The following is an 18,108-nucleotide window of genomic DNA, read 5'->3' on the forward strand; positions in this document are numbered from 1 at the left end:
ACTCTGATGGTAGTTTCTTTTGCTGTGCAGAAGCTCTTTAGTTTAATTAGATCTCATTTGTCAATTTTGGCTTTTGTTGCCATTGCTTTTGGTGTTTTAGTCATGAAGTCCTTGCCAATGCCTATGTCCTGAATGGTATTGCCTAGGTTTTCTTCTAGGGTTTTTATGGTTTTAGGTCTGACATTTAAATCTTTAATCCATCTTGAATTAATTTTTGTATAAGGTGTAAGGAAGGGATCCAGTTTCAGCTTTCTGCATACGGCTAGCCAGTTTTCCCAGCACCATTTATTAAATAAGGAATCCTTTCCCCATTTCCTGTTTTTGTCGGGTTTGTCAAAGATCAGATGGTTTTAGATGTGTGATATTATTTCTGATGGCTCTGTTCTGTTCCATTGGTCTATATCTCTGTTTTGGTACCAGTACTACGGTGTTTTGGTTACTCTAGCCTTGTAGTATAGTTTGAAGTCAGGTAGCATGACACTTCCAGCTTTGTTCTTTTGGCCTAGGATTGTCTTGGCAATGCAGGCTCTTTTTTGGTTCCATATGAACTTTAAAGTAGTTTTTTCCAATTCTGTGAAGAAAGTCATTGGTAGCTTGATGGGGATGGCATTGAATCTATAAATTACCTTGGGTAGTATGGCCATTTTCATGATATTGATTCTTCCTATCCATGAGCATGGAATGTTCTTCCATTTGTTTGTGTCCTTTTTCATTTCGTTGAGCAGTGGTTTGTAGTTCTCCTTGAAGAGGTCCTTCACATCCCTTGTAAGTTGGATTCCTAGGTATTTTATTCTCTTTGAAGCAATTGTGAATGGGAGCTCACTCATGATTTGGCTCTCTGTTTGTCTGTTATTGGTGTATAGGAATGCTTGTGGTTTTTGCACATTGATTTTGTATCCTGAAACTTTGCTGAAGTTGCTGATCAGCTTAAGGAGATTTTGGGCTGAGATGATGGGGTTTTCTAAATATAAAATCATATCATCTGCAAACAGGTTAATTCCTATAAACCAAGCTGACCTAATAGCCATCTATTTGGCTATTTAAGGTTAAATATTGTTTAACCTTAAATATGACTTTTTTTTTTGGCAAGTTTCAAAAACTTTAATAAAGGAAAAAAAGAAGACACTTCCAAAAATAAATGCCACACAAATGAAAGTTGGTTTTTTTTTTGTTTAAAGTGAAGATATTCAAGAAACAAAACCCTTTACTATCAAAATATACTAAATATTTAAATCTAGTGATGTTGAGTGTTCAAATTCAGGGCAAATGTAGCTTATAATAATATAGCTAAGTAGAATTTTTCATGATATGGCTGTTTTAAGACATCATTTTATACATTTACTTTTTAAGCCTATATTTTCTTAAACATCCATTTCACAATTCATTTAATTATTTTACATTCATTTATAAAAACACATATTTTCTAACAATAGGTTATTTTGTGCTTTAATAATAATGAACCATGACAAAATACTCAAGTGATTTAAATGCTTTGCTAATGACTACACCCATCACATATTCTTACATACTTCTACAGCTACTGCAATAATCAGAAGGGCTACAACTGTTCTTAAAAATGACACTCACTCAAGGTTGACAAGCATGCTAAACATTAAAGAGATGTATTTTTTCCCCAAGTTAAAACATTAAAACTTTCTAGTTTTCTTTAAAATCTATAGATAACCTGCTTATTTAAATCACTTTTCGATGGCAACTTATAAAAACAGAGGGAGGCATAATTTTAGAACTTCCTTTGTAACTTCTATAGTAAAAAAAAAAAAGTTTTTCAAATTGTGATGGCATTAAATTCCATTTTAGAAATTCTAGATTTTAAAATGTTAAGAAATGTAATGTCAATTACATCAGGGTGGGGGCATTTTAATGAATTAATCTAGTGACTGTGCAGGTCTATAAAGACCTTTCTTTTGGATGGGTGATACTGCCTTATACTCATTTCAGTACTTTTAACAAATAATCCATTTAGATATAATCCAAGACAAACCCCAAATTACTCTAAATTCTCCTCTAGAGCAAGGGATCAACATATATTATCTTATAGACTGACAATTTAGTAAAGAGATACTAACCTAAAACAATAAAATTTATATAACTAATGGTGACTAATGGCAAACAAAATAGATCTGATTTTCACAATTTGGATGTAATTTTCATGCAAAATTTTAGAGTTTTGATCCTTACTTATATTTTTATTTTTTTAAGTAATCAAGACAAATAGTAGAAAAAGCATTTTATGTATATGGAAAAAGCTACAGTAAGATCTGTAAAAGGTGTCAATATAATATTGCCTATACAGGAAAAAATTCAAATGTGAATAGCAACAAATAAAAGTTACACATCTTCCTACTTAGCAGTGCAATTAATTCACATTGCAATGAAGTTAAGTCAAGTATAACAAAATCAAAACAAGTGTTTCTCCATAATCAGTATGCTGAGAATTACAGTGTAAAAGATCATTTCAGATTTAAGAAATCTGCAATCAATCTACAGAATATCCTAAGACAAGGGAGACACAGTTAATTCACTTAATTATCAGCCGTTGGGGTTTTTCAATACTGTTCACAGGAAAAAAGTAATGAGTTGATGTACATGTAAATAGAATATATTTAGTCTATACAGTAAAAAAATACAAATTATAAAGTGAGCTAACAAAGAATGAAATCTGAATACAGATTTATAAAACTGACATCTTAGACAACACGTACAGTATTTCTCATGTAAAAACATCTAGTTTCAGCAAAAAATAATTTGGTTGCTTTTCAGCTGCATTGTAGATCTTGTAAGCTGAAGATGCAGATGTCCAAGTATCTTAAAAACCATAATAAATGTCTTTCTCAATGCATACAAAATGATAAATGCTCTCATCACAGTCTTAAGGGTATTTTTGGAAGTTTGTTTTGTCTTGCTTCAGAAACACATTTAAAATGGGTAAGAATCAAATGGTTTCATGGTACAATGAAACAGTAAACAGTGCTCAATTTACTGCTAATGTTGAAAAAAACCTAGATTTTACAGTACTCTGGTATATATGAAAATGTTTTTGATTTTTACATTGCATATTTCTGAGTCCATTCTCTTGCATGTCTGTTGTATTTTTCTTTGTCTGATTTATAGATTTGTGCAATATCTGGTACTAAGGGGTCATCTGGATTAGGATCACAAAGTAGAGAACATATGGACAATAAAACTTTTGATACAGTCAGAGCTGGTGACCATTGTGACCTCAGAATATCGAGACAAATACTTCCATTACTGTTTATGTTTGGATGGTAAATTTTTGTTGTGAAAGCAATCTTTGGTGGTTTAAAAGGATAATCTGTCGGAAAATGTACAGTGAGAAAGAAGACTCCACCTTGATATGCGCTATCAGGAGGCCCCATAATAGTGGCTTGCCAGTGGAACAAGTCATCTCCCACAGGTCCAGCTGAACAGTGAGCAGGTGGATCGCGCTGTAGATCACTCAATTCTTTCTGAATCCGCTTCAGCGCCATGGGTCAGGGATGGCGGTGGGGACACCGGCCGGCAGGGGTCGGCTGCGGGGCTCAGGGGCGTGGGTCCTCGCGGGTTGGGCTCGCTGGCAGCTAGGCTGGCTCCGCGCGGTGGGTCCCCGGTTAGCCGCTCCCTGGCTCGCTCCGGGCGCCGGTCCCTGCTCCGTGTGCGCCCGAGTGCGAGTGTGCGCGAGTGTGCGGGCGGGGACGCCCTAAATATGACATTTAAGGTTAATATTGTTATGTGTGAATTTGATCCTGTCATTGTTATAATGTTAGGTGGTTATTTTGCTCATTAATTGATGCAGTTTCTTCCTAGCATCGATGGTCTTTACAATTTGGCATGGTTTTGCAGTGGCTGGTACTGGTTGTTCCTTTCCATGTTTAGTGCTTCCTTCAGGAGCTCTTGTAAGGCCGGCCGGGTGATGACAAAATCTCTCAGAATTTTCTTTTCTGTAAGGGATTTTATTTCTCCTTCACTTATGAAGGTTAGTTTGGCTGGATATGAAATTCTGGGTTGAAAATTCTTTTCTTTAAGAATGTTGAATATTGGCCCCCCTCTCTTCTGGCTTGTAGAGTTTCTGCTGAGAGATCTGCTGTTAGTCTGATGGGCTTCCCTTTGTGGGTAACCCGAACTTTCTCTCTGGCTGCCCTTAACATTTTTTCCTTCATTTCAACTTTTGGTGAATCTCCAAGACAATTATGTGTCTTGGAGTTGCTCTTCTCAAGAGTATCTTTGCGGGGTTCTCTGTATTCCTGAATTTGAGTGTTGGCCTGCCTTGCTAGGTTGGGGAAGTTCTCCTGGATAATATCCTGCAGAGTGTTTTCCAACTTGGTTCCATTCTCCCTGTCACTTTCAGGTACACCAATCACATGTAGATTTGGTCTTTTCACATAGTCCCATATTTCTTGGAGGCTTTGTTCATTTCTTTTTACTCTTTTTCTCTAAACTTCTCACTTCATTTCATTCATTTGATTTTCAATCACTGATACCCTTTCTTCCACTTGATTGAATCAGCTACTGAAGCTTGTGCCTGCATCATGTAGTTCTCATGCCATGGTTTTCAGCTCCATAAGGTCATTTAAGGTCTTCTCTACACTGCTTATTCTAGTTAGCCATTTGTCTAATCTTTTTTCAAGGGTTTTAGCTTCTTTGTGATGGGTTTGAACATCCTCCTTTAGCTCAGATAAGTTTTTTTTTGTGTTGTTTGTTTGTTTTTTGAGAGGGAGTCTCTGTCACTCAGGCTGGAGTGCAGTGGCATGATCTCAGCTCACTGCAAGCTCCACCTCCCGGGCTCTGGCCATTCTCCTGCCTCAGCCTCCCAAGTAGCTGGGACTACAGGCACCCGCCACCATGCCCAGCTAATTTTTTGTATTTTTAGTAGAGACAGGGTTTCACCATCTTAGCCAGGATTGTCTCGATCTCCTGACCTTGTGATCCACCTGCTTTGGCCTCCCAAAGTGCTGGTATTACAGGCATGAGCCGCCACACCCAGTGGAGAAGTTTGTTATTATCGATCATCTGAAGCCTTCTTCTCTCAACTCCTCAAATTTATTCTCCATCCAGCTTTGTTCCATTGCTGGCGAGGAGCTGTGTTCCTTTAGAGAAGAGGTGCTCCGATTTTTAGAATTTTCAGCTTTCTGCTCTGGTTTCTCCCCATCTTTGTGGTTTTATCTACCTTTGGTCTTTGATGATGGTGACGTACAAATGGGGTTTTGGTGTGGATGTCCTTTCTGTTTGTTAGCTTTCCTACTAACAGTCAGGACCCTCAGCTGCAGGTCTGTTGGAGTTTGCTGGAGGTCCACTCCAGACCCTGTTTGCCTGGGTATCACCAGTGGAGGCTGCAGGACAGCAAATATTGCAGATCGGCAAATGTTGCTGCCTGGTCCTTCCTCTGGAAGCTTCATCTCAGAGGGGCACCCGGCTGTATGAGGTGTCAGTTGGCCCCCACTGGGAGGTGCCTCCCGGTTAGGCTACTTGGGGGTCAGGGACCCATGTAAGGAGGCAGTCTGTTCATTCTCAGATCTCAAACTCCATGCTGGGAGAACCACTACTCTCTTCAAAGCTGTTAGACAGGGATGTTTTCACATGTGAAGGTTTATTATTACATCAGTAAACTGCATGTCATGGGAGTTTGGTGTACTGGCCATTTTGTTCCACAAGTAATAAGCAGAGTACTCAATAGGTAGTTTTTCAATCCTCAACCTCCTCCCAACCTCCACCCTTAAGTAGGCCCCGGATGTCTGATGTTCCCTTCTATGTGTCCATGTATACTCAGTGTTTAGCTCCCACTTATAAGTGAGAACATTCATTATTTGGTTTTCTGTTCCTGTGTTAATTCACTTAGGATGATGGCCTCCAGCTCTATCCATGTTGCTGCAAAGGACATTGATTGCATTCCTTTTTATGGCTCTGTGGTATTCCATAGTGTATATATAGTCTATCATTGATGGGCATCTAGGTTGATTCCATGTCTTTGCTATTTGTGAATTGTGCTGTGATGAACATATGCCTGTATGCGTCTTTATGGAAGAATGGCTTATATCCCTTTGGGTATACAGTCAGGAATGGAATTGCTGGGTTGAATGGTAGTTTTGTTTTAAGTTCTTTGATAAATCTCCAGACTACTTTTCACAGTGGCTGAACTAATTTATGTTCTGACCAGCAGTGTATAAGCATTCTCTTTTCTCCACAACCTCTCCAGCATCTGTTATTTTTTTACTTTTTATAATAGCCATTCTGACTGGTGTGAGATGGTATCTCATTGTGGTTTTGATATTGAGTACTTTTTCATATGTTTGTTGGCTGTGCAGATGTCTTTTGAGAAGTGTCTGTTCATGTCCTTTGCCATTTTTAGTGGGGTTGTTTGTTTTTTCCTTGTTGATTTAAGTTCCTTATAGATTCTAGATATTAGACTTTTGTTAGATGCATAGGTTGTAAACATTTGCTTTCATTCTATAGGTTGTGTGTTTACCCTGTTGATAGTTTTTTTGCTTTGGAAAATCTCTGTCTTAGTTGGTGTATTTAGACCACTGGCATTCAAAATGATTATTGACATAGTTAGAGTAATATCTACCACATCTGTTATTGTTTTTCTATTTGTTGCCTTGTTATTTGTTCCTATATTTTTGTCTTCCACTCTTTTTTTGCCTTTTGTGATTTTAATTCCACATTTTATATGACCAAAAAATAAATACATTGTCAACATATTTCTGCTATGGTCTCAATATGTTCCCTTGAAATTTAATCACCAATATAAGAAGTGAGGCCCTTGGGAGATGATTAAGTCATAAGGGTGGAGCCCTCATTACTGGATTAGTGCTGTAATAAAATAGGTGAGAGGGGGCTATTCACCTTTTCCACCACACAAGGACACAGCAAGAAGGTACCATCTTGGAAGCAGAGAATGAGCCCTTATCAGACACCAAATCTGCTCTTGCCTTGATCTTGGACTTCCCAGCCTCCAGAACTATGAAAAATAAATTTCTCATATTTATAAATTATGCAGTCTAAATTATTTTGTTATAGCAGCCCAAGTGGAGGAAGGCAACTTCTTTAAAAAAAAATACTTTTCTTCTTATTTTTTTCACTTCTTTTAGTGTTTTCCTTAGATTTACAATGTACATCTACAACTAATGCAAATCCATTTTCAAATAGCATACACTACTTCATGGGTTGTACCAAGTACCTTATAATAACAAAATAATCCCAATTCCTGCCTCCTATCTCTTATATCACTATTGTCATTCATTTCACTTATACATAAGCATACTTAAGTATATATGTTTCTGTGGATATATATACACATATATGAATACATAATTGAATACATTCTTGCTATTATTATTTTGAACAAACTGTTATCTGTTAGATCAATTTGGAATAAAAAATAAGTTACTATTTTATCTTATCTTCACTCATTCCTTCTTTAGTGCTCTCTTTCTTTATATAGATCCAAGTTTCTTTCTTTTTTTTTTTTTTTTTGCATTTAGGAACAAAATTTATTCCAATTTAAAACAGAGTTCATTTCAGGAGAAAGATACGAAAAGTCGACTTCCATCGGTGTCTGGATTAAGGGTCAGGGCCGGTGGCTGTGGGAGGTGACACTGAGCCGCTCCTCAGCCCCTCCTCCCATCCCCAACGCGCACAGCACATGCATTTCAAATGGTAAAAGGCTTAAAAAGAGCTTGTATAGAATATTCTTTTTTAAATAGATTAAGGTTGAAATTGTCTGAAATCAGGACTGTGTAATATACAAGTATCACCGGGTCCCGTCCACCAGGCCGGCCACAGGATCTGCTGCCACCACTGGGGGACATTGGCACGGGGATGCCCCCCTGGGGGAGCCGGGGGACCCAGGGCATGGGTTTGCAGTGGCCGGGGGCCGCTGCCGCCTGGGCGTGACATGGTCGGAGAAGGTGGTCGGCACTCACGAGAAAGCGTTGGCAGGTGAGATTCACCAAGGTAAAAACACACACCCCACATGCCCACATGTGGTCCCACACGTGGCAAGGGTGGGGGTTGGCTGTCCTTGCCCCTGGGTGCCACTGGCACGAGAACCACTGCCTGGGACTCTCCTGGGGCAGGCACCCCTGCCCTGGGCCTGCAACACCTACCTCCGCTTTTTTGGGGGGCAGGGGATCAGGCACTCAGACCCAGAGGATCCAGGCCAAGACGTTTTGGCGGCCCCAGCCCGGCTCTGGGATGCTTGGCACACCCCCTCCCTGGGAAGGCCTAATACTTAGCCCCGCAGCGCCCCGGCCTGCGTGCTAGGCAACTCCACCCTCAGGCCACGGCCAGGTCACCTTGTGCAATCTGGGCCCTCAGAGATGCCACAAGCACTGGCCCCCCAGAGGGCTCCGCTGCTGGAAAAGGTTGTAGCGGCCCTGCCAGGGGTGGCCCCATCTGCTCCCCCAGGGCACCGCCGGGCCCCAGCACTCGCCATGGGGGGCTTCTGGCACCAACCCTCTTAGGTAGACACCTGGCACAAAAAAAGGACGCTTCCGGGTGAGACAGAAGTGGTGTGGGGAAGCCGGGGCGGGGGGGTCCCGCCAGCCCCGTCTCCCCATGGGGCTGATCACCAGAAATGTAGCTGCCCTGACCTGGTCTCCCCTGACCCCTCCACGGGGCTCCCCGCTCTTCTGCCCCCGGAAGCCAGCAGACAGCCCTGCGGACTAGGAGGCCAGGGCAGTCCTGACAGTGGCGGGCAGGCAGGCGGGAACTGCTGGTCGGAGTGGTCGTATTTTGGGGCTGTTTCTTTTGTCATCTGTCGAGGCCAGAAGCAGCCGTGCAGGGTCCCGGTGTGGCGGCGGGCGAAGGCAGCACAGGCGATCCATCCCTGGGACAGCTGTGGGAAGCCCGGAACCACAGGGCGCTGTAGTGTTCAGTCAACAGCAGACGAAAAAGCCACCTCCCCAAACACAGTCCCCTCGTTCCCCACCTTCCGAGTCTCTCGGGGAGAACCAGTCTCGGTGCCTCAGTGCCTCAAGGGGCCCCGGGAGGCGGCCCCCGGGGCTGTGGCTCAGTGCGGCGTGGCCTGGAGGGCTCCCCCTCGGGCCGTGGCCGTGGCCAGCCAGGCCTGGAAGCTGCCCAGGCCGGTGCCTGCCGCCACCTTCCACGCGCCCCTGGCCAAAGTGCGAGTGCCGGCTTCCCGCTCCCCGGGGGCGGCGCTCGGGGGCGGGCACAAGTGCTTGGGACAAGGCCACGCACAGAGCTGCCGGCCACGTCCCTCTCTCTGCCTCTCTGGTACACACCTGAGAATATTCTGTAAAAGTCCCCACCCACCCTCACTGTTTCCAAATTGGTGACATCACAAAGCGGAACAAAACAGAAACGCCCCCATCCAAGTGGCCTTTCTCCCAGCGTCACCGGGGGACCATCCCTCCAGCCGCCCAGCCCACGTGGGCTCCGGTGGGGTGCGCTCCAGCCAGGGCAGGGTGGCCGTGCAGCCCTCTGGAGTCCCCGGGCAGCCCCAAGCAGCCAGGGTTGGCCCCGGAGGCACAGCCCAGAGGACCCCCCGTGGCTCCAGCCCGGGGACCCTTCCCAGCCTCTGCAGAGGCACGGGGAACCCGGCCATGAGAGAGGGCCCAGGGTGTTTCTTCAACCTGTGAGTCAGGTGTTCTTTTTCCTCAAAAAAATAAAATAAAATAAAAGGTTAGGCACTTCCCAGGGTGGGCGACCGAGGGAGCCCCCCACCCCCTCTTCAGGAGTCCAGTGGGCAAAGCACAGCATTGATTGGTGAAGAGGCGAGGCGCGCTGGGCGTCAATAACTTAAAAAAGGGTACAAACGTCCGTCTCCGAGTCTCCACGCCTTTCGTGATGAAGAAAAGAAGTGGGCAGGAGAAAGAAAAAGCACGTGGGGTTGGAAGGACGGCCACGGGGGGCTGCGGCGTGGGAGCGCGTGACTGGCTGCGGGGCGGGGCCCCATGCTGGCTGGCGGGGGCTCTGTGAGGCCCAGAGTCACTGGGGGCACGGGGCGCTTGTGTGTTTTATGTTTCGTTGCTTTTTTTCTTTCTTTCTTTCTTTTTTTTTTTTAGAAAAAAGCGAGCCGTAAGTCAAGGCCAGAAAAAGGCTGCCTTTGCCGTTGACAAAAGGTGAGAAGGTGCGCGAAGTGTACGGAGGGAGAGATGTACATCCCCTGATAACTGTGAAATAAAAACCATTTGTTAAAAATATGAGAAAAAAAAATCTCCTCCCGCGGGCAGAGGCCCCGGCCCGGACTCGGCAGTGCCACCCGCCCGGCAGCCGCAGGCTCCGTAGAAGGAAGGTCCTGCCCCGTGTCTCCATCCCGTCTCCCTGGGCCTGGGCGCTCAGACCAGGTTGTACTCCTTGAGGTTGAGCTGCAGGATGGTGTCCTTCACGGCCGCGAACACAAAGCGGATGTTCCCCGTGTCGGTGGCACACGTGAAGTGTGAGTAGATGATCTTGTCGCTGTTGGGGTTCAGGTCCACGAACATCTTCAGGATGAACTCCCGCGCCGCCTGGGCGTCCCGCTGGGGACCGTCGAACTCGGGGAAGTAGTCCACCAGGTGCGAGTACAGGATCTTGTCCTCCAGCAGGTCCTTCTTGTTGAGGAAGAGGATGACGGAGGAGTTCTGGAACCGGGGGTAGGTGATGATGGTCCGGAACAGGGCTTTGCTCTCCTCCATCCGGTTCTCGTTGTCCGACTCCACCAGGACTTGGTCGTATTCGCTGAGGGCAACGAGAAACATGATGGATGTCACGTTCTCAAAGCAGTGGATCCACTTCCTCCGCTCTGACCGCTGGCCCCCCACATCCACCATCCGGAAGATGATGTTCTCCAGGTCGAAAGGGTACTCGATGATGCCGGTGGTGGGCACGCGGACCCGCAGCACGTCCTGCTGGGTGGGCAGGTAGCCCAAGGTGGCGATGCGGTCAACGTCGGTCAGGTAGTACTTGGCGGAGTCGGAGAGCTGGTACTCGCGCCTGCGGTCGTAGCATTCCTGGATGCCCGGGTCCTCCCACAGGGTCTTGATGGCGCTGACGTACTGATGCTCGAAGGTGGTCACCTTCTCCACGTCCACCTCCCGGATCAGGAGCGCATTGGCCTTGTTCTGCTCGTACTTGTAGAGGATCTTGAGCGTCTCCATGGCTCGGATCATGGCCTGCATGGCGGTGAAGATGTTCTGGTAGACGAGCTTGGTGAAGCCGCGCTTGTCCTCCTCCGAGTAGCCGGCGCCATGGATGATGCGCATCTGCTTGATGAACGTGCTCTTCCCGCTCTCGCCCGTGCCGAGCAGCAGCAGCTTGAGCTCGCGCCGGGCGTCGCGCTTGTCCCGCCGCAGCTGCTTCTCGATCTCGGCGTTGATCCGCTTGGACTCCTTCACCTCATCGCTCAGGCAACACGCCATCATGGACTCCAGAGCCATCGTCCCGGCCCCGGCCGACGCGGCCGCCTGCCCGCCGCCGTCCCCCGGCCCCCGGCCCCCGGCCCCCGGCCCTCGGCCCCGGGCCAGCCCGCCCCGCCTCGGCCGCCGCCTGGCGAGCCGCCGGGTCCCCGCTCGGGCCGCGCCAGCCGCGGACTCTAGATCCAAGTTTCTGACTTGTATGTTTTTCTTTCCCTTGGAAGAACTTCTTTCAGGATTTCTTACAAGGCACATGTACTACAATAAGTTCCCTCAATTTTTGTTTGTGTGAGAAGTCTGTATTTCTTCTTCAGTTTTGAGGAATAATTTTACAGGGTACAGAATTCCAGGTTGTTTATTTTTTTCTCTCAAGATGTTAAATATTTCACTTCACACTCTTCTTGTTTGCATGGTTTCTGAGGGGAAGGCAGATGTTATCCTTATCTTTGCTCCCTATAGGTAAGGTGGCTTTTTCCTCTGGCTTCTTTCAATAGTTTTTGTTTCTTTGTTTCTTTGTTTGTTTGGAACAGAGTCTCGCTTTGTCACCACGCTGCAGTGCAGTGGTGCAATGTCAGCTCACTGCAACCTTGCAACCTTCACCTCCTGGGTTCAAGCGATTCTCCTGTCTCAGCCTCCCAAGTAGCTGGGATTACAGGCACCCACCATTATGTCCAGCTAATTTTTGTGTTTTTGGTAGTGATGAGGTTTTGCCATGTTGGCCAGACTGGCTCAAACTCCTGACCTCAAGTGATACACCCACCTTGACCTCTGATCAACCTGCCTTGGCCTCCAGTAGTGTTTTATTTATCTTTGATTTCTAGTTTGAATATGCTATACCTGGGTGGAATTTTTTGTCATTTATTCTCGTTGGTGTTCACAGAGCTTCCTGGATCTATGGTTTGGTGCCTGATATTAATTTGGTGAAAATCTCTGTCATTATTCTTTATTTATTTATTTATTTAAAAGGTGGGGTCTCGCTGTGTTGGTCAGGCTGGAGTGCAGTGGCCTTTCACAGGTGTGGTCAGCAAGGGAATTTTGACCTGCTCTGTTTCTGACCTGGGCCAATTCTCCCCTCCTTAGGCAACCTGGTGTTCCCCCATTCCCTGGAGGTCACCATACTAATGCCAAACTTAGTGCAGACACCCAATCGGCATAGTGCACTGCAGCCCAGAACTCCTGTACAGACTCAAGCGATCCTTCTGCCTCAGCCTCCCAAGTACCTGGGACTACAGGTGTGTGCCACCACATCTATTTATTTTTTGAGACAGGGTCTCACTCTGTCGCCCAGGCTGGAGTGCAGTGGTGCAATCATGGCTCACTGCAGATTTGACCTCCCGGGCTTACATGATCCTTTCACCTCACCCCACTGAGTAGATGGGACCAGAGGTGTGCACCATGCACCCCTAATTTTTTAATTTTCTTGTAGAGATGGGGTCTCCCTATGTTGCTCAAGCTATTATTGTTTTAAATATTTTTTCTGTTTCTTTCTCTTCTCTTTCTCTTCTCTTTCTTGCATCCCCATTATGTGTATGTTATTTTTTTCATAGTTGTCGCACAGTTCTTGAATAGTCTGTTTCACTTTTTCAGTCTCTTTGTTCTTTGCTTTTCTGTCCGGAAGTTTCTATTGATATATCCTCAAGCTTAGAGATTCTCTCTTCAGCCATGTCCATTACACTCATGGGCCTATCAAAGGTATTTTTCATCACTAGAACAGTGTTTCTCATCTCTAGCTTTTCTTTTTATTCTTTCTTAGGATTTCCATCTCTCTGCTTCACGGGTTCTTGCATGCTGTCTACTTTATTCATTAGAGCCCTTAGTATATTAGTTATAGTTGTTTTAAATTCCCGGTCTGATAAGTCTAACACTCCTGCCATATCTGAGTCTGGGTCTGATGCTTGCTCTTTTTCTTCAAACTTTGTGTTTTGCCTTTTAGTATGACTTGTAATTTTTTTCTTGACATCAGACATGAGGTACTGGGTAAGAGGAACTGCAGTTAGTAGGCCCTATAGTAATGTCGTAGTAAGGTGGCAAAGGACAGAAGAGTGATCACAGTCCTATGATTAGGTCTCAGCCTTTTAGTGATCCTCTGTCTCTGAAATGTTAACTTCACAAGTGCTTCTTGGTTTCCCCCCTTTGAATGGAACAGGACAGTTAGAGCTCTGTATACACCTAAAAAACATAAGCAAATATTGAACTTTAGCCAATGTATGCACGTTGAAATGTTTGAGGGGGGCAGGGAAAGTGTACTGATGTCTGTAACTTACTTTGAAAGTCATCAAAAGACAAGATGGATTGATAGATAGGTGGAAGGATAGATGGACATGTGATAAGGAAACTACAGTAAAACGTAAATTGTAAGGTCTAGGTGGTGAGTATACAGGTTTTCATTGCACTTTTTTTCCAACTTTTTTGTATGTTTGAAAATTTCATAATACAATGTTCAAAAAATAAGCCCAACAGCCTAAGGAGATAGGTCAGAGTCAGTAGGATGAAATTTAATGTCAGTGAAGGGCAAGTGGTCTCTTCAGGTGTAGATGCTCTTTTGCTTAGGTGAAGAATGAGGAAGTCATTTTCTGTCAGCTCTTCATGTACATAAGGAATGGGTTGCACTCAAGGTAATTATGATGTGCTTCTGTAAGAGATGCTGAATTCATAGATGTTTCCGTAATCTCTGGACAAGGAATTGGGCATGCTATCCTACTCCAGATGATTCACATCCTCTTAAGGTGAGATATCCCACTTTCTAAGAGACTTTGGCAAATGAGTCATATCAGTCAGGACGGGCTGAGTTTTGCTGCAATAACAAAAGACTCCCAAATCTCAGTGTCATCTGCCTCATATTCCACATCCAATGTGAGTTGGCTGTGGCTCGATCCATGTCGTTTTTACTCTGGGACACAAGCTGACAGAGTGGTTTTTATTTAGAGCATTCTATCTAGTAGCAGAGGGAAAAGAGACATGGCAAACACAGGCCGGCTTTTACAGAAGCCTTGTAAGGGGTCTATGATGCTCCTACCCACATAGCATCGGCCAAAACAAGTCTGATGGCCAGGCCTTAGTTCAGCTAGATGTGAACACCCCATCCTCCAGCAGGAGGAGGCACAGCTGCTGATGACCAACGGTGACTGAATCTACCCCAAGGAGATTATCAGAATGATGTGAGGTCTAAGAAAGGTGAGGGAACTAGGGGAGAGGTGGCAGAGGAATGACATGCTGGTTTTATTCAAACATTTTAGAAAATGCAAGACAAGATGTGCTCTGCACAGCTCCAGGGGCAAGCTGAAGACATTTCTACCAGCTAGGAGTCACAGGCTTCAGGTTGTCACAGGAAGCACATTCTGACAGGAAGGACTACCCAGCATTAGGGAACACCGAGGGCACGTTGTTACCTGGGCTGCTCCATGCGCCCAGGACAGTGATGACACTTGAAGACAGAGTTGTCTTCCATTCTCCCCTTCCCCATAAAATACTGGGCCCAGCCGCCCACACAGCAGTGAGCTCCCTATCCCTGAAAAAATGTAAGCAGAGCCTGGGTGCTCCTGGACAGAGGGCTGTGGATGGAGCCCCTGCATCGCAGGGTGAGGCCAGACCACAGCAAGCCAGAGGAGGGTGTGTCTAGCCCAGGGTACACGTAGGACAGATAACTTGGCAGGGATGCTGTGCTCCTTCTTGCTAACATGTGCCCCTCTCAAGCTGCCAGGAAAAAAAAAATCACATAATGAGGTTGCTAAGATCTACAGAAAGAATGAATCTTCTATCCATGAAATTGTGAAGAAGGGAAAAGAAATTTGTGCCAGTTTTGCTGTCATACCTCAAAATGCAAAACTTATGGCTACAGTGTGTGAGAAGCGTTTAGGGTAGAAAAAGCATTAGATTTGTGAGTGGAAGATGTCAACAGAAACGTATTCTGATTGACAGCAACCGTGTAGCACCACATTAACTTCATCTGGATTAAATTTGTTCACTGGCATCTATGTATAGGAAAAGACATGGCAGATGTAGGGTTTGGTACTATCTGCAGTTTCAGGCATCTGCTAGGGGTCTTTGAAGATATCCCCCAAGGATACTCCATATAAATGAAATCATCCAATATGTACTCATTTTTAATCTACCCTTTTTCACTCCAAATAATTATCTTGATATATATCCATGTTGTATCAATAATTTGTCCCTTTTTATTGCTGGGTAGTATTCCCTAGTGTGGCTATACACAGAGTGTTTACACATTCACCTGTTAATGGAAAATTGGGTGGTTTCCAGTTTGGGGATTTTACAAAAAGCCTGCTGTGAACACTTCTGAATACATCTTTGCATGAGCATATTTTTCTTATTTCTCATGTAATTACTATCAAACAAAAATATAAATCTGGATTCCATAAAAAGAGAATTTATTCAAAAGGATTGTTGTGGGGGTGTGGGGGGGACTATTACAATAAGGAGACAGTCTGACGATGTGATCCTCAAGTGTCTCAGAGGTTAGGCAAAGGGCTGACCTTGTATAGGGAGGTGTAAACGTGGCTAGAAAGAACTGTTATGGGAAAGTGAGGTGAGCGAGAGTGTCATGATCGAGCAGGTCTTACCCTGCAGACAGCCTGTTCTCAGGAGGGACCCTCAGGAGGGTGGTGGGTTGGCACAAGCTGCGGGTGGGCCAAAGCTCAGGGGCTTGGAGAAGGACAGAATCTGAACCAAGGTTTGGTTACAGGCATTTTGTTCTTATTGATCTGTGGGGACAAGCAGTCCAGCTAATCATTTATGATGCCAAGAATGGGAATTTAGAGGGTCTGTGTATGGTCTTGTCATGAGGGGACATTCAGGATTCTTATCCAAGCTATATGGAAAGTCACTGGTTCTTTCCAGTAGGGTGTTTTCTGGAACAAAGGAGTGGAGGGATTCCTTAACCTTCACTATTTCTAGGAGCAAAGGGCTAAGGTACAACTCAATACTGTCAATAGTTAGGATTGAAATGGCTAGGTCATATGGTAGGAGTATGTTTAACTCTTCATACACTGCCAAATGATTTTCAATTGTAGTGATACTATTTTATAATCCCATAAGCAGTGTACAAGAATCCCAGGTCCTCCACATTCTTGCGAATACTTGGTATAATCAGTCTTCTTTGTCCATTCTAGTAGGTGTGAGATGGTGTCACATTGTGCTTGTAATTTGCATATCCTTAATGATTAATGATGTTGAGCATCTTTTCATGTCTTAATTTTCTATCTGTATATCTTCTTTGGTGAAGTGTCTGTTCAAATATTTTGTCCATTTAAAAAATTGAATTGTTTGATTTTATCTATTGATTTTAAGTGCTCTTTCTATATTCTGGATACAAGTCTTTTATCAAATATAGCCTCTGAAGATTTTTTCTTTCAGGCTGTAACTTAGCTTTTCAGAAAGTCTTTGGGAGCTATGGCTTAATGAAACACCTGTGCCAGGTTCTCCTCAGCACATCCCCCTGATCACAGCCACCCCATAGGCTCCTTTTTTTTTTTTTTTTTTTTTGAGACGGAGTCTCGCTCTGTCCCCCAGTGGTGTGATCCGGGCTCACTACAAGCTCTGCCTCCCGGGTTCAGGTCATTCTCCTGCCTCAGCCTCCCGAATAGCTGGGACTACAGGTGCCCGCCAACACGCCCGGCTAATTTTTTGTATTTTTAGTGGAGACGGCGTTTCATAATGTTGGCCAGGATGGTCTCGATCTCCTGACCTTGTGATCCGCCCGCCTTGGCCTCCCAAAGTGCTGGGATTACAGGTGTGAGCCACCGCACCCGGCCATAGGTTCCATTTCTATATCGGTGGTGACCTTCTGCAAGCTAGACTGAAGTCCCAAGCTCCAGACCCATGTCTCCAACTGCTCACCGTTCAATGCCCTTTGGATGTCCCATGCAAATTGGAGCTCACTATTATCTCCCCAGACCCGCTGCTCCTCCAGAAGCCCTGTCTCCATGAACGGCCCTGCACCTACCGGGCTAGAGACCCAGGAGTCGGCCTTGTACCTGCTTCCTTCTCACTTCCACCTCCTGTCATCCAGAGCTGTCAGTTCTTCCTCCTGAACATCTATGAACACTCACCTTCTCCGCCAAGCACCGCAGCATCATTGTTCTCACCCGCACCACCCACCCAGATACCTTTCCTTAGACGGGTGGCCAGAGAAAAACTTCTCAAATAGAAGTCGGGCCATGGCACGCCACTGAGGACCTTCCAGCGGTCTCCTGTGCACTTAAACAAGGTCCAGACTCCTTCGTGGGACAAGTAAAGCTCTTGATGATCTGGTCCTTGAGTAATGTGGGGGCCTCTTGCCCAGAGCCCCTCACACTCTTCAAAGCTGGCAGCTGAAGAGCTGAGCAGTAGCTGTCTGTGGAGTTCAGCCACCGCTCCCTGCACGCCTGCCCTCTTGCAGGGGATGGAGCCCCATTTCCCCACTTCCCCACCTGCGCCCAGCAGTGCAGGTGAAGGCCTGGCTGCTGGGAGTGGCCGGGAAACGCTGAGCTTTGGGGTCAGGAATGCCAGCTCCACTACTCACCGCCTGTGTCACCCTGGGAAAACAGCTCTGGCTCCAGGTTCTCCATAAGTAAAACAGGGGCAGTCATCCCTCCCCTCCTCAACGACATACGTCAGAATCAGAAGCCACAAATCATTCTCTCCCACCCAGCACGCTGCCTTGGTCTCCTAGACCACTTTCCCCAACAATGGGAAAGGCGCCAGGCCCAGAACAGGGCCGAGACCGGATGAGGCCAGC

The 18,108-nt window shown here is 45.6% G+C and overlaps 2 protein-coding genes across 2 annotated transcripts; both read right to left on the bottom strand.

Moving 5' to 3' along the window:
* Positions 1-2,233: 2,233 nt before the first annotated feature.
* Positions 2,234-3,711, bottom strand: LOC129531718 (ubiquitin-conjugating enzyme E2 D1). Its single transcript, XM_055378604.2, has one exon. It carries the CDS (start codon positions 3,507-3,509, stop codon positions 3,066-3,068), a length of 444 nt encoding a protein of 147 aa, XP_055234579.1. The 5' UTR covers positions 3,510-3,711; the 3' UTR covers positions 2,234-3,065.
* Positions 3,712-7,466: 3,755 nt separating this feature from the next.
* On the bottom strand, positions 7,467-11,430 carry LOC101149632 (guanine nucleotide-binding protein subunit alpha-11). The gene is made up of 2 exons (XM_063695530.1): positions 8,948-11,430; positions 7,467-8,854 (listed from the first exon to the last, which is right to left on the bottom strand). The coding sequence occupies exon 1, from the start codon at positions 11,394-11,396 to the stop codon at positions 10,317-10,319; it is 1,080 nt and encodes a 359-aa protein (XP_063551600.1). The 5' UTR covers positions 11,397-11,430; the 3' UTR covers positions 7,467-8,854; positions 8,948-10,316.
* Between the last annotated feature and the right edge of the window lie 6,678 nt (positions 11,431-18,108).

This window comes from Gorilla gorilla, chromosome 12, assembly GCF_029281585.2.
Source record: "Gorilla gorilla gorilla isolate KB3781 chromosome 12, NHGRI_mGorGor1-v2.1_pri, whole genome shotgun sequence".
NCBI classification, from domain to species: domain Eukaryota; kingdom Metazoa; phylum Chordata; class Mammalia; order Primates; family Hominidae; genus Gorilla; species Gorilla gorilla.